Source organism: Malaclemys terrapin, chromosome 11, assembly GCF_027887155.1.
Source record: "Malaclemys terrapin pileata isolate rMalTer1 chromosome 11, rMalTer1.hap1, whole genome shotgun sequence".
NCBI lineage: Eukaryota > Metazoa > Chordata > Testudines > Emydidae > Malaclemys > Malaclemys terrapin.
The window spans coordinates 11,440,182-11,454,799 of record NC_071515.1 but is presented as its reverse complement, the minus strand read 5'-3'; the positions used below and the strand labels follow the sequence as shown (position 1 = coordinate 11,454,799).

Here is a 14,618-nt window from a genome sequence, read left to right as displayed (position 1 = left end):
TCCAAGGTGTTGACCTTGCTATATCTGGAGTAATGAAACAACTGGACAAAGCAAATTCATACCTACAGTCTTATGGGTCAGATGAGGGATTTCAAAATGTTCTAAAGAGTGCACAGAAGTTGGCAGAGGAACTTCACACTGAAGCTATTTTCCCACCCATTCAAGAATACAAGAGTCAGCAAAGAAGAAGACATTTTGATTACGAGGCACGGGATAATCCCATAAGAGACTTCCAAACAACAATTCAAAGTTGAATTCTTTAACCAGGTGCTAGATTGTGCAATACAGTCAGTTGAAGAATGTTTCATGCAGCTCAAGAAACACAGCAGTATATTTGGGATGTTATGATATTCCAAAACTCCTCACTGTAGCTGAAGAAGACCTACACCAGCAATGCAGGGCACTAGAGACAGTGTTGACACATGATGACATGCACGATATTGATGCGAGTGATTTAGTGATGAACTGAAAGCCCTTTCAAGATACATTTCAGCAGGATCAACTTCAAAGGCTGTTCGGGAATATATGTGCACAAATAAGATGACCACCCTTTTTCCAAATGCTTTTGTTGCTCTGCGCATATTTCTAACACTTCCTGTAACAGTTGCCAGTGGACAACGCAGCTTCTCCAAGCTGAAGTTAATAAAAACACATCTACGCTTCACAATGACACAGGAGAGGCCGGTCGGCCTTTCAACCATCTCAATAGAGCATGAGCTGGCCCAGACTGTGGACCTTCAGCAGGAAGCAGTTCAAATCTTTGCAACCAAGAAGGCACGGAAAGCACCACTTTGATTATTCAAACAGATAAAAATGCCAGTGTTTACTATGCCGACAAGAAAAGTTACATTTGCTGTTCAGGCGTTTGAAAGTTAAGTGTTACTTAACATTTTTGAACAAGGCATTTTAAGTTGTTGTTTCTCCTTTATTGGGGTAGGTAGCAGAGCAGTACCATGAGAGGAGTAGAACAGGAAGAAGGCAGAATTGAGACCTTTCAAAGTTTTGGCCCAAGCGAGGGGCAATGGAGGCATCATTTGATCTCCCCATCTCAGGTGACAAAATGTTGTGGGCCAGCCTTGGGTGCCAAAATTCACAAGACTGAAAAGCCTACAGATTTTTTTAAAAACACCATAATAGAGGCTCAAACTATTTTTATACCCCAAATAAGCAAAAGACACAAAAGCAAACAACAATATTTTCTTTTCAGGTACATGAGAAGCAGGAAGCCTGCCAAGCAATCATTGCGGCCACCGGACACTCGAGGGTCTAAAGCCACTGGGGAGAAGCTAAATGAATTCTGTGCATCTGTCTTCACTGCAGAGCATGTGAGGCAGATTCCCACCCCGACCCATTCTTTTTAGGTGACAAATCTGAGGAACTGTCTCAGATTCAGGAGTCAATAGAGGAGATTTTGGAACAAATTGATAAATTTAACAGTAATGAGTCACCAGGACCAGATGGGATTCACCAAAGAGTTCTTAAAGAACTCAAATATGAAATTACAGAATTATTAACTGTGGAATGTAGCCTATCACTTAAATCAGCCTCTGTACCAGATAACTGGTGAATAGCTAATATGACACCACTTTTTTTAAAAGGCTCCAGAATTATATGCTGGTAAGCCTAACTTAAGTACTAAGCAAATTCATTGCAATTATAGTAAAGAACAGAATTTTCAGACAAGTAGATGAACACAATTTGTTGGGGAAGAGTCAACACGGCTTTTCTAAATGGAAATAATGTCTCACAAATTTATTAGAATTCTTTGAGGGAGTCAAGAAACATGTGGACAAGGGTGAGCCAGTGAATATAGTGTACTTGAACTTTCAGAAAGTCTTTGAGAAGGTCCCTCTCCAAAGGTTCTGTGCCCACAAGGGGGGCTGTGATACCAGGGAAAGAATGACGCTCAGTGCCTGAGAGTAAAAAGCAAGGCTTTACTGAAGGAAGAACTTACACTCCAAGCTGTGTGGGGAGTCCCTGAGGCACGCGGAGGGGCTGCGGGGGATTCTGACCATCCGGGACAGCTGGCCAGGCAGGACTCCACTGAAGGGAGTCTGCTGCAATGCTATATCCACCCTGCACTTATCTCAAGGTAACATGATGTCAACAGCTGGCTACATTCATTTCATTCATAAATCATACTCATTATATAAGCTAACTTGTTTACAGACAAAAACATGCTGAACTATACTAAACTACATTTTGGCAGGGTCTGCCGAACAAAGTTCATTGCATGGCCTTCAACTACACAGCCTGCAGCTTCAGCTCGCATTCAGTCACATACTCAGTCCGCCACTTAGCTCCTCACCAAGCTTCTGCAACCTGTCCCCTACACTCCACCCCTTGGCAGACTGAGGTGTATTAGTCTAGTCACTGCCACCAACACACGGTGAGTGCGCGCACCGGTTTGGGTGTTGCCAGCCTCGCCAGGAGGGTGGAGAAGCAGTTTATGTAGCATTGTAGGAGGACAAATACACATACAAATCCCAGTAGACCTATTAATAACAGGAGTCCGATGCGTCTCCCCCAGGTGCTGAGATCCGGAAGCCAGGAGGTTAGCCATTGCCAAGAGTCATTCCATGCAGAGGCCTCAGAGCCTACATCATGTAACACTTTCAAGTGGTCCATCATATTGTGAACATCAGTTTCAATGCGCTTATCCTGATTTGAATAAAAACAACAACTTTCATTAATCAAGGCACAAACACCACCTTGGGCAGCTAATAAATAATCCAGCGCCATGTGATTTTGCAAATACTACTTGCGATAGAGAAGTTACCTCTAATTGCAAAGCGTGGATTGCATCTATGGTATCATTTTCTATAATCTCTAACATGGCTGAAATATTTACAATAGCACGTTCTAATTTGGCCACCCCTAGCCAGGGGAGGAAAGCGCGGACAAATTAATGAAAGCCTGTGGGTCTCTGCACAATGGGGTTTGTGCTCCGTCGTGAACGTGTCACCAATATATAATTGTGCACTGCACGAGCGTGCATAACGTGCATTCCATACGAATAGGGGAGAAGCCATCCCAGTGTCCCAGTGTGTCCGTACCATTGGTTGGGTAGGGTTTTATACGCCCAGCGGCCACATAGCCAGTACAATGCTGGCAGCCCTGCTGTGGGGAGCCATATGCTGCCTGAGGTGTTGTGACACCAGCTGTTGGAGCTCTGGTTACACTGGGGCCAATAATGGGTGCGCGGGATATGCCCGCGTCTAATCGTATTGAGAGGCGTTTTCCATACGGGCGTGCTGGTGTTGAAATAGTACAAAAACCCACGGGTATGTAGTCCCCGCTCGCCCCAACACCACCACTGATGGCAGAGGGTGGTGCCATTCGAATAGGTCAAATTAGTTCCAGAAGAACCGGAACAATTGTCACTTGAGACCCACGTCTCCCCCGTCATCCACTCATTGTACAATCCCGGTAGGCTGGCGGTGACATTAAATTGCCCGGTGCCTGGCAAGTATTCTACTACTACTGCACACGAGGACAGGGGAAGTTCTCCAACAGGATGAACGGAGTCCATTGCTGGAGATAGCTGCACACACCAGTGCGCATTCCCCAGTACCACCACTGGTGTCCCTTGGCACCAGTAGGGGGGTGTTTCATTATACTTGGTGAGAAAGTTGGTATCGTTAAGGGCCCAGGATTCATCCCACGGCACTGCAGCCCATGGGATGCCAGTGCTTGCCAATTGGGGTGTGTGTGCGCAGTACCAGCAGTACGACTTGTTACCTGCTAGTGCCACTGACTGCATCCACTGGACAGTGGAATTGTGGTGCCATGTGGCTTGGGCACCAGTCGCAATCAAACCTAGTTCAAGGATTAGGCTGTAGAAAGCATGTCTCAGGAACATCACACAGGTTTTGGTCTTCGGGTGGCGTGCCTGGGGTGCTCCACGGGGTTGTGCAAACTGCAATGCAGCGGTCATGGTTGCCTGGAAGAAAGATGCTTAGAGGGCACATAAATTGGGGCGTCTTCCCCTTTTAGCAACACGAGGTGAGTATCCCCGGGGCCATTGGCTAGGATTTCCCCTTCAAGCGGGTTATGCTTGGTGGGGTCATGGACCCAAACTGCACGCCCAGTCAAGCTGAACCCCCCTGCTCGAGTAGTGGGCATAAGCGCCTCCACTTCCTGCACATCAGGCAATCCAATGCACTTGCAAATCAGCTGTGCAACCTGCTCGCCTTGGGAGAGGGCTATTGCCTGCGGGCCATTGTGTACCAAAAGCACCTTAACCTCCCCCATGTAGTCAGCGTCGATTGCTCCCGCCGCCACATCTATGCCCTTGAGGGCCAGGCTACTGCGTGGGGCAATGCGCCCATAATAGCCTTGTGGGAGCCCAATGGCTAAGCCAATACTCACGAGGTTTTGGCTATTAGGCTGCATGGTGAGGCTCTCTTCTGGGACCTGTAGATCAAGACCAGCACTTCCCGGGGTGGCCCGAATGGGGAGTTGGGCTTGTGGATGAAAACGCTGCACTCGCAGCACACAGGGCCGCTCGATGACCTCCCCCTTAAACCTGGCATACGGGGTGGAGCCATATAGTGGACGGTCATTGAGCACGGCTGCAGCCTGGTGGAGGGTACGACTCCATCCAGCCAGGGAGTCAGTGGGGGACAGTTTGCGTAACTGCTCTTTAAGCAAACTGTTCATGCGCACAATGAGCCCTGCGCCCTGTGGGTGGTATGCAATGTGAACCCCCCACACGATTCCTCGCCCCCTAGCCCATTCTCTTACTTCCATCCCCGTGAAATGGGTTCCCTGATCACTCTGCACTTCAACGGAGGAGCCGTAATAGAGGATAAGTTCCTCTAACTCCTTTATAGTCTGCTCCTGTGTAGCACTTGCGCACGGGTATACGAAGAGCAGGCCAGAATACGTGTCTACTGCAGTCAGCGAGTACTTATGCCGCTGACTTTTAGGCAGCGGGCCAATGTAGTCCACCTGCCATACCTCCCCAGGTCTTTGGCCTCGCTTCAGGTACCCCTTCTCTGTTTTCAAGCGCTGGGGGGAGAGCCTCGTACACTGGGGGCAGTGCTGACGGGCGTCCTGCTGCGCACCGATCGTAGTCTGCAACCCACGATCGGTGGCCCATTGCATTGCCTTTTCCCCCCCCAGGTGACTGCTCTTTTGGTGTATCCACTCGGCCAGGCCGGGGGCAGCTACTGCGTAGACTGTAACCATGTCATCTACCTCTCTGTTGAACCGGGCCTCGTCTGCTTCCCCTATCAAGTGGGCGTCTACATGACGAACAGCAACGGGCCTCTGACTACAGGGATCCCAGATTGCAGGTCACATGTCGTACCCCTAAAGGGGTCTGTCATGTACCTTCCAGCTAGCCGCATGCCAGACGGCCATCCATTGCATCATGCCTTTGTAGACTGCCCAGCTATCTGTATATATAAAGAGGGGCCCTGGGTTCTCGGTGATGGTTATAAATGCTGCCCATAGCTCGGCCCACTGGCTAGACAGGCCGGGGCTGGTCTCAAACAGTATTTCCTCGAGGCAGGGGTTGTACGCGGCCGCTCGCCACCAGCGTTCTGCTCCCCTATATGAAGCCGATCCATCAGTAAACCACGCGGCTTCTCGTTGTTGTTCAGTTAAGGCGGCGTAGGGAGGGGCCTCCACACAGGGCGGCTGAGGTACCTCGACTGGGGGGGCATAGGCATGCTGCCCTTCAGAGGGCAGTTCCTCGAAGGTGACAGCACCTAGGAGTTGTGCATGAGTATCAGTAATATTCACCTGGGTCATTTGCATACAGAGCTGCAGGTAGTGTTTCCACTTCCATAGGGTTTGCGCCTGGGCTACTCCAGTCCACGTAAGCGGGCTCTCATCCCGGACCCAACCCATAATTGGAAGCGGAGTACGCACCTTCACAGGCTCCACGCCTGTTATGGGCTCAGTTTGCTGGAGGGCCCATACTACTGCAAGCAGCTGCTGTTTGAGGGGCGTATACCGTTCAGCTGAGCCTCGTAGGGATCGTGACCAATACCCTATGGGCTCCTTCTGAGACGAGGCTTGCTGCCATAGCCTCCATGAGGCCACGTGGTCAACTACCGTTACCTCAAGTTCAAAGGGGGTGCCCCATTTACCTGGGCTCAGTACTGCATGCTGGCTGAGCGCCTCTTTAGCCAGTTGGAATGCAGCATGCTGTTTGGCTCCCCAACTAAATGTGGCTTTCTTCTGGACTACTGCTGGTATGGGCTGCAGGATATACCCTAGATGGGGAATAAATGTGCGCCAGTATCCTAAAAGGCCCAAGAAAGTTTGGGCTTGGCTTACATTAGTGGGCTCTGGGAAGTGGGTAATTGTTTCAATGGCCTTCTGTGGGATTTTACATTGAGGCCCTGACCAAAGTATGCCCAGGAAGATCACCTCCTGGCTGGATCCCTGGATCTTACTGGGGTTGACGGCCCATCCCCTGGCTGCCAAGACCTGCAAAACATTGTTCTTAGCCTCAGACAGTGCCGTCTCGTGGGGCCCGCTCAGTAGAACATCATCAATGTAGTGTTCCAAAACCACCCCCTCTGGGAGAGCCACCTGCTCCAGGTCTCGGCGAACCAACTGATGGTTAGATGATAGGGCTGTGTTAATAGCCCTGGGGCAGCATGGAGACCGTATACTGCCGGTCCTCCCACGTAAAGGCGAATTGATCTTGGCTCTGCAGGGCAATGGCGATGGAAAAGAAGGCATTCACCAAGTCCACTACCACATGCCACTGCCCTACTCGCGTTGCGAGTCGCTCCATGATGGAGACCATGTTGGGAACTGCCGCCCTTAGGATTAGGGTGACCCTGTTCAAATTGCAGTAGTCGACCATCATGCGCCAGGTTCCGTCCTTTTTGCGGACTGGCCAAATTGGCCTGTTGAACGCACTCATGGTGGGACGGATGATGTCCTCCTGGAGCAATACTTTAACGGAGGCAGTTATCTCCTCGTGCCCACCAGGTATCCGATACTGTTTGGTATTGACTACCGTGGTAGGGGTTGGAAGCACCACGGGGTCCCATCGTGGATGCCCTCGCAGCATGGTTACGACTGCTCGGACATACAGTGGGTGCCCAAAGGAAAAGGGTCCCCACTGAGTGTCTATGGTTTGCCCTCGGAGGAGATCTATGCCCAATATGTACTCATGAATGGGAGCGATCAGAACGGTGACCCGCATGGGAGGGGCTTTTCTAATGGCCAGCCTTAACTGCATTGGCGCGGCCCAAACATCCGCCCCTCTGAGGCCGCTCACCATTACTGACCGGCCCCGACAGAGCGGAGTGCCATGCAGTATAGTCACCTCCGCTCCCGTGTCCACAAGAGCCATCACTTGTTGCCACCCCCCGCTAGGCCAGTAGATCTCTACTGGGACATAAGGGCGGTGGTCCCCCCCCCTACAAACCGTCTCACTTCCAAGGGGCGAGCCAGGGGGGGACCTGCCACCCCGTCAGTATTGGGCGAGCAGCTTCCACTCAACATAGTCCGCGGGGCAGACGGTTGTGCCCGCTGAGGGGTGCCATCTGCCTTGTGTTGGGGCCCCCCTTTGTCCTTGGTGCGCTGTTCCGGCTTGAGCTGTAACCAGCGCCTTAACAGCTCAGCGTTGGTTTTCCCATCTACCTCCTCTAAGGGGATCCCCGCTTTCAGTAAGTCTTTGAACATAGTGTTGCTGCTAACCCTCTCCTTTTGCTTTACGTTCACCTGCCACGGCTTGGTGGTTTTCATCATACCATCAATCTCGGTCAATTGCATCATGAGCTGTGCCGCATCACCCACCGATCCTATGGCCCCTCCAACCATCGGGAGGATCATTGCCTTCAGGTGGTGGTGGGGGGGGCGTTCCGCAGGAGCCGGGTACGAATGGTGCGGGTCAGCTCCACAGCTTCAGGCCCTTCAAAGTCCTCGGCAGATATGCCGGTGAGCATTCCCAGCTGTCGGAGCTGGCTAACCCCCTCTGGGATGGAAGCCCACTGCTTTAACTTGTCATCCATGTCTGTGGGCAAACTCCAAATGGTCTTAATAGCCATGGTTAACCATGACATAAGGGAAGGATATGGAAAGTCCGTCGTCGTGGCGGCCCCTGCCTTAAGGCTCTTACGAAGGAGGGGGTCTGTGGTCAGCGAGCCCATCCTGCCTAGCTCAGCGGGGGTAAGGGTAATCGCGTTCGCCCCCTCATCCCACAATCGGAGCAGCCACGCCAGCAGCGATTCTTTGGGGCGCTGCTTGAAACGCTGCATGAAGTCCTGTATCTCAGAGGATTTAAATTCCCGGATAGTATTCCTTCCCATCATATTATCATTATCCCTGTGCGGCCCCTCATACCGCGTTTCGACAACGGGCCTCAGTTATGGGTAGAGCCCCGTCTTCCTGTCGTCCCCCTCCCCAGGGGACTCATCTTCACTTGTCTCCCAGATGTCCCCATCACAGATCTCTGGGTCCCAATCGGTTTTGCGCACCAGTGCACGTATGGCGAGGGGGCGCACATCCTGCCACCCTCTCTTTCGCCGCCGGCGGTTCACAATGCGAGCCGCCATGACTGTGCATCGGTGCTCCAACCACTCGGCCCATTCAGCTGTACCAGTGATGACCTCCTGGGTCAGTGAACATGCCTCATTTGCTTGCTGCAAATCAGCCTCTAACTGTCCTATCCTCTGGCGCTGAACCAGCAGCGCCTCGTCCACCGCGCGGAGTGCAGTCAGGAAAACCCATCCCAGGTCTCTCCCTGCTTTACGCTCTGCGGGTCCTGCTTTATCCACCCGAAGCTTGGATATCAGCTCCTCCAGCCTAACTAGGGTAAGCCCCAGCTCCTGCTCAAGCTCCAGCCATGCGGTGGGGGCAACCATCCCCGCCAGCTTATGAGCCACCGGAGCCCACCGTCCCGTGGTGGGCCACCCGGGGATGCAGCTCTCTCCCTCCCCCTTATCCTTCCTCCCCCAAAGAGGCATTCTCACACCGGTATCCTGTTCGTGATGCCAATTGTGCCTGCAAGGGGGGGTTGTGATACCGGCGAAAGAATGACACTCAGTGCCTGAGAGTAAAAAGCAAGGATTTACTGAAGGAAGAACTTACACTCCAAGCTGCGCAGAGAGTCCCTGAGGCGCGTGGAGGGGCTGTGGGGGATTCTGACAGTCCAGGACAGCTGGCCAGGCAGGACTCCACTGAAGGGAGTCCGCTGCAATGCTATATCCCCCCATGCTTATCTCAAGGTTACATGGGGTCAACAGCTGGCTACATTCATTTCATTCATAAATCGTACTCATTATATAAGCTAACTTGTTTACAGACAAAAACATGCTGAACTATACTAAACTACATTTTGGCAGGGTCTGCCGAACAAAGTTCATTGCATGGCCTTCAACTACAAAGCCTGCATCTTCCGCTCGCATTCGGTCACATACTCAGTCCGCCACTTAGCTCCTCGCCAAGCTTCCACAACCTGTCCCCTACAGGCTCTTAAGCAAATTAGGCAGTCATGAGATAAGAGGAATGGTCCTCTTGTGGATCAGTAAGTGATTAAAAGATAGAGAGAAAGGGTAGGAATAAATGGTCAGTTTTCACAATGGACAGAGGTAAATTAGGATCCCACAGTGATCTGAACTGGGACCAGTGTTGTTCAACATATTCATAAATGATTTGGAAAAAGAGTGAGATGGAAAAGTTTGCGGAAGATACCAAATTTACTCAAGATGGGTAAGTCCAAAGCAGACTGCGAAGAGTTACAAAGGCATCTCACAAAACTGGATGTCTGGGCAACAAAATGGCAGATGAAATTCAAAGTTGATAAATGCAAAGTAATGCACATTGGAAAACAAAATCCCAACTATACATACAAAATGACTAGGTTTGTTACCACTCAAGAAAGAGATCTTTGTGTCATTGTGGATAGTTCTCTGAGAACATCCACTCAACACGCAGCAGGAGTCAAAAACACTAACAGACTGTTAGGAACTATTAGGAAAGGTATAGATAAAAAGATAGTAAATATCACAGTGCCACTGTAAAAATCCATGGTACACCAACACCTTGAATATTCTGTGCAGTTCTGGTTGCCTCATCTCAAAAAAGAAATATTAGAAATGGAAAGGGTACAGAGAAGGGAAATAAAAATTATTAACTATATGGAACAGTTTCCATATTAGGAGAGATAAAAATGATGGGGACTGTTCAGCTTGGAAAAGAGATGACTAAGGGGGTGTCATAACTACAAAGGGAAGGGTAACAGCTCTCCTGTGTACAGTACTATAAAATCCCTCCTGGCCAGAGACTCCAAAATCCTTTTACCTGTAAAGGGTTAAGAAGCTCAGGTAGCCTGGCTGACACCTGACCCAAAGGACCAATAAGGGGACAAGATACTTTCAAATCTTGGGGGGGGGGGGGAAGGCTTTTGTTTGTGCTCTTTGTTTTGGGGGTTGTTCGCTCTTGGGACTGAGAGGGACCAGACATCAATCCAGGTTCTCCAAATCTTTCTGAACAAGTCTCTCATATTGCAAACTTGTAAATAAACAGCCAGGCAAGGCGTGTTAGTTTATCTTTGTTTTTTCAACTTGTAAATGTACCTTTTACTAGGGTGTTTACCTCTGTTTGCTGTAACTTTGAACCTAAGGCTAGAGGGGGGTCCTCTGGGCTCTTTAAGTTTGATTACCCTGTAAAGTTATTTTCCATCCTGATTTTACAGAGATGATTTTTACCTTTTTCTTTAATGAAAAGCCTTCTTTTTAAGAACCTGATTGATTTCTCCTTGTTTTAAGATCCAAGGGGGTTGGATCTTGATCCACCAGGAGTTAGTGGGAGAAAGGAGGGGGGATGGTTAATTTCTCCTTGTTTTAAGATCCAAGGGGTTTGGATCTGTATTCACCAGGGAATTGGTGAAGAGTCTCTCAAGGCTACCCAGGGAAGGGAATTAGCTTTGGGAGTGGTGGCAGCTGACCAGATCTAAACTGGTAGTTAAGCTTAGAAGTTTTCATGCAGTCCCCCACATTTGTACCCTAAAGTTCAAAGTGGGGAAGCAGCCTTGACAGGGGGTATTAGATAGAGGTCTGTAAAATCATGAATGGTGTGGAAAAAGTGAATGAGGAAGTGTTATTTATCCCTAGACATAACACAAGAGCCAGAGATCACCCAATTAAATTAATAGGCAGCAGGTTAAAACAAACCAAAGGAAGTACAGTCGAACCCTGTTTATCTGACCCTCCATTATCCGGCTCTGTGTATTAACTGCACAACCAATGCACACAGGTCCAGAAGCAGGTGCTCTGTCCTGTAGGCACTAGGTGGTAATGCAGCATCACACTTATCTATTCTCTGAATTATCCAATTTTTTTAATTATCTGATCTGGCCCTATTCAATCAGATAAACAGGGTTCGGCTGTACTTCCTCATCCAACACATGCCCAAAACCATAACTGGGTTCAAAAAGGAATTAGATAAGTTGATGGAGCATAGGTCCATCAATGGTTATGAGCCAAGATGGTCAGGGAGGCAACCGCATGCTATGGATGTCCCTAAACCTGTGACTGCCAGAAAATGGGATGAGATGACAGAGTGACAGGGATGACAGATCACTCAATAAATTTCCCTGTTCTGTTCACCCCTCTGAAGCATTTGGCACTGACCACTGTAGGAAGACAGGGTACTGGGCTAGACAGACCATTTGTCTGAGCCAGTATGGTCATTCTTATGTTCTTAACTGTTCTTGACACTGTTTATGCTCACCATCTTTGGGTAAATCACATGCCTGATGCCTCAGAAATCTCTTCCCCCACAGTTAATTTGCCAAAACAAAACTGGTTAGCAGTGGACTTACAGCAGTCAGGAGTAGACTACTTCCAGATGGTTATAGCAATCCGCTTCTGGACCAACTTCACCCCCTTCTTGCATGTCTTCTGACACTGCAGAGTCAGGGAAAGCTGCTCATAAAGCTCCAGAAACATCACTTTTGGCATATGAATGTTCTGGAGCCACTAATGGTCATCCCAGATCTACATAACAATGTGATCCCACCAGTCTGTGCTTGTGGCCCTTCTCCACAGGTGCTGGACTACATAGGGGGCATGAGCAGCTATACCAAGAATCATGAGCCGCATCAGCCAGTTGACTTGTATCCTCCTCCTCCTATCCTTCACTAGCTCAGAATCTGCCACCAGCATCTCACGTATGTTTTGCTCACTTTATGAAACAGGAGTGAAAATGCAAGCATGGCAAATTCTTCAAATGGGGCCTTCCCAATGTTGCTGGCTCCAGTTGCCGGCAGCTTGCAGACCCAAAACACAGCTTAGCTGGCTGTATTGGCAAGTGAGACAACTTCTGATAAAGTGTTGTGGGAGGCACACTCAAGTGTTTCCATGGTGCACAAGGAACAAAGGGCTGAAGAGGCTACAGCTGGGAGAGCGCTAGGAAGCCTGGGAGAGGCTGATTTGACTGGGTCTGCACAGTGCACTGTGGGCACGTGAGCGTTGGTGTGAGACTTGGGTCTTGAAATTCTAAACCCAGGGTCACCGTTCAGTGTGGACTATCCAGCACAGGCTTAGACACACTGAGCGTGCAGACTCTAGTCCCACACACCCAGGCTCACATTGCAGTGACAACAGTCAGACGGGGGAGATGGTTACACAACTTGTCTCCTTCAGTAATTTTCCTCTTCACAGAAAGTTTATTTTAAAGCTGACCAACATAAATTCCATTTGAAACAGAAATAATTAGTCTATATTGGGTGTCCATTCTCATATATGCTACTTCTCTCAATCCCATTGGAGTGAGGTTTTACTTCAGCACTGCTTAATCCAAAGGGGCTGAATTACATCAAATAAACTTTTGAGTATTAGTCACCATTTCCTATAATACTGATGCCAAAAAAAAAAAAAAAAAAAAAGGGGAAGAAAACCAATATAATCTGCAGCATTACAATATAATTCTGGTTATCGCATAATCAGTCTCTTATTCTGTAATAATTAGCATCATGTTTAATTCCATTATCACTAGTAACAACAAACGTATTCAAAGATTACAAAATCTTATCATATGCATTATTTCTCTCTCAATCCTCATTTCCTCCAAATGAGCCCCGTGTAGTGCTCTGTTCTCCACTAACACAGGTGCCTTCCATTTCCGTGAGTTCATCTGTCTCTGGGATATGTCTACACTGCAACATAAGCCTGTGCTTGAGCCCAGGTTTAAGCCTAATCCCCCTTGCATCTACACTGCAATTGCGCTAACCCATGGCTCAGACCCAGGACCCTGCAGGGCTGGAGGGCCCAAGCTGGATTTATCCGAGACCCAGGTTCTAGGTCCTGTTGCACTGCAGTGTAGATATGGCCCATTTGACTGGGGTCCCAGGAGTCTGCTGGAAGTATCCCACCTCTCGCACTGAGGATCTCTCTCTTTGGGGAGGGAACTCCAGTTATTAGGAAGAGACAGGTATTTGTAATGAGCAATTCAATCATTAGAAACATAGATAGCTGGGTTTGCGATGACCAGGAGAACAGCATGGCTTGCAGACTCCTCTGAGTAGTTGCTGCAACAGCTGAGAAAGCTCTTGGAAGGTAAGCGATCAGCTTCTTGTGACCTGCACAGGATGTGCTATGTTTGTCTTTCTTCCACAGTACAGAAGCAACTTTGTCTGTACAAAGTGCAAGCTGGTCTCCATCTTGGAAGAGAAGATGCAAGATCTGGAGAAACAAGTATCAAGCTTGCATAAGAGAAAATGAAGATTTCCTGAACAGACATCAGGATATGCTTCTACGGGCACAACATTCTGAAGAATCAGAGCAGGCTGCACAGCAGGGACAGAAGGACGGTGAAGAAATTTGGCAGCATTTGACCTCCAGAAGAAAGAGGAGCGTCCATGTACCAGCAATGCAGATACAGGTGAGCAACCATTTTCATGTTCTCTCCACAGGTACTAATGCGGAGAGTGGACTAGATGATACATCTGAGGGAAGGGAGCAGAAGGAGACTCCACTGATTGGAAGGCATGAGAAGCATTGTCCTAGGGATGGGTGTTACATGACCACCACTCCCAAGAGAAGGAGGTGGGTGGTGGTGGTCAGGGACTCCCTCCCAGTCATCTATCTGCCACCTCAACTGGGAAAACCGAGAGGTGTGCTGCTTGCCAGGAGCTAGGATTCACGATGTGACAGAGAGACTGCTGAGACTCATCAAGCCCTCGGATCGCTACCCCTTCCTGCTTCTCCATGTGGGCACCAATGATACTGCCAAGAATGACCTTGAGCGGATCACTGCAGACTACGTGGCTCTGGGAAGAAGGATAAAGGAGTTTGAGGTGCGAGTGGTGGTCTCGTTCACCCTCCCTGTGGAAGGAAAAGGCCCAGGTAGAGACAGTTGAATTGTGGAAATCAATGAATGGCTACGCAGGTGGTGTTGGAGAGAAGGCTTTGGATTCTTTGACCATGGGATGGTGTTCCAAGAAGAAGGAGTGCTAGGCAGAGACAGGCTCCACTTAATGAAGAGACGGAAGAGCATCTTCACAAGCAGGCTGGCTAACCTAGTGAGGACGGCTTGAAACTAGGTTCACTGGGGGAAGAAGACCAAAACCCTGAGGTAAGTGGGGAAGTGGAATGCTGGGAGGAAGCACAAGCATGAGAGCGCAATCGGGGAGGACTCCTGCC

At 49.3% G+C, this 14,618-nt stretch overlaps 1 protein-coding gene across 1 annotated transcript; it reads right to left on the bottom strand.

Annotated features, from left to right (window-relative positions):
• Positions 1–3,933: 3,933 nt before the first annotated feature.
• LOC128845536 (uncharacterized) lies at positions 3,934–5,193 on the bottom strand. The gene has a single exon (XM_054044333.1). It carries the CDS (start codon positions 5,191–5,193, stop codon positions 3,934–3,936), a length of 1,260 nt encoding a protein of 419 aa, XP_053900308.1.
• Positions 5,194–14,618: the final 9,425 nt, after the last annotated feature.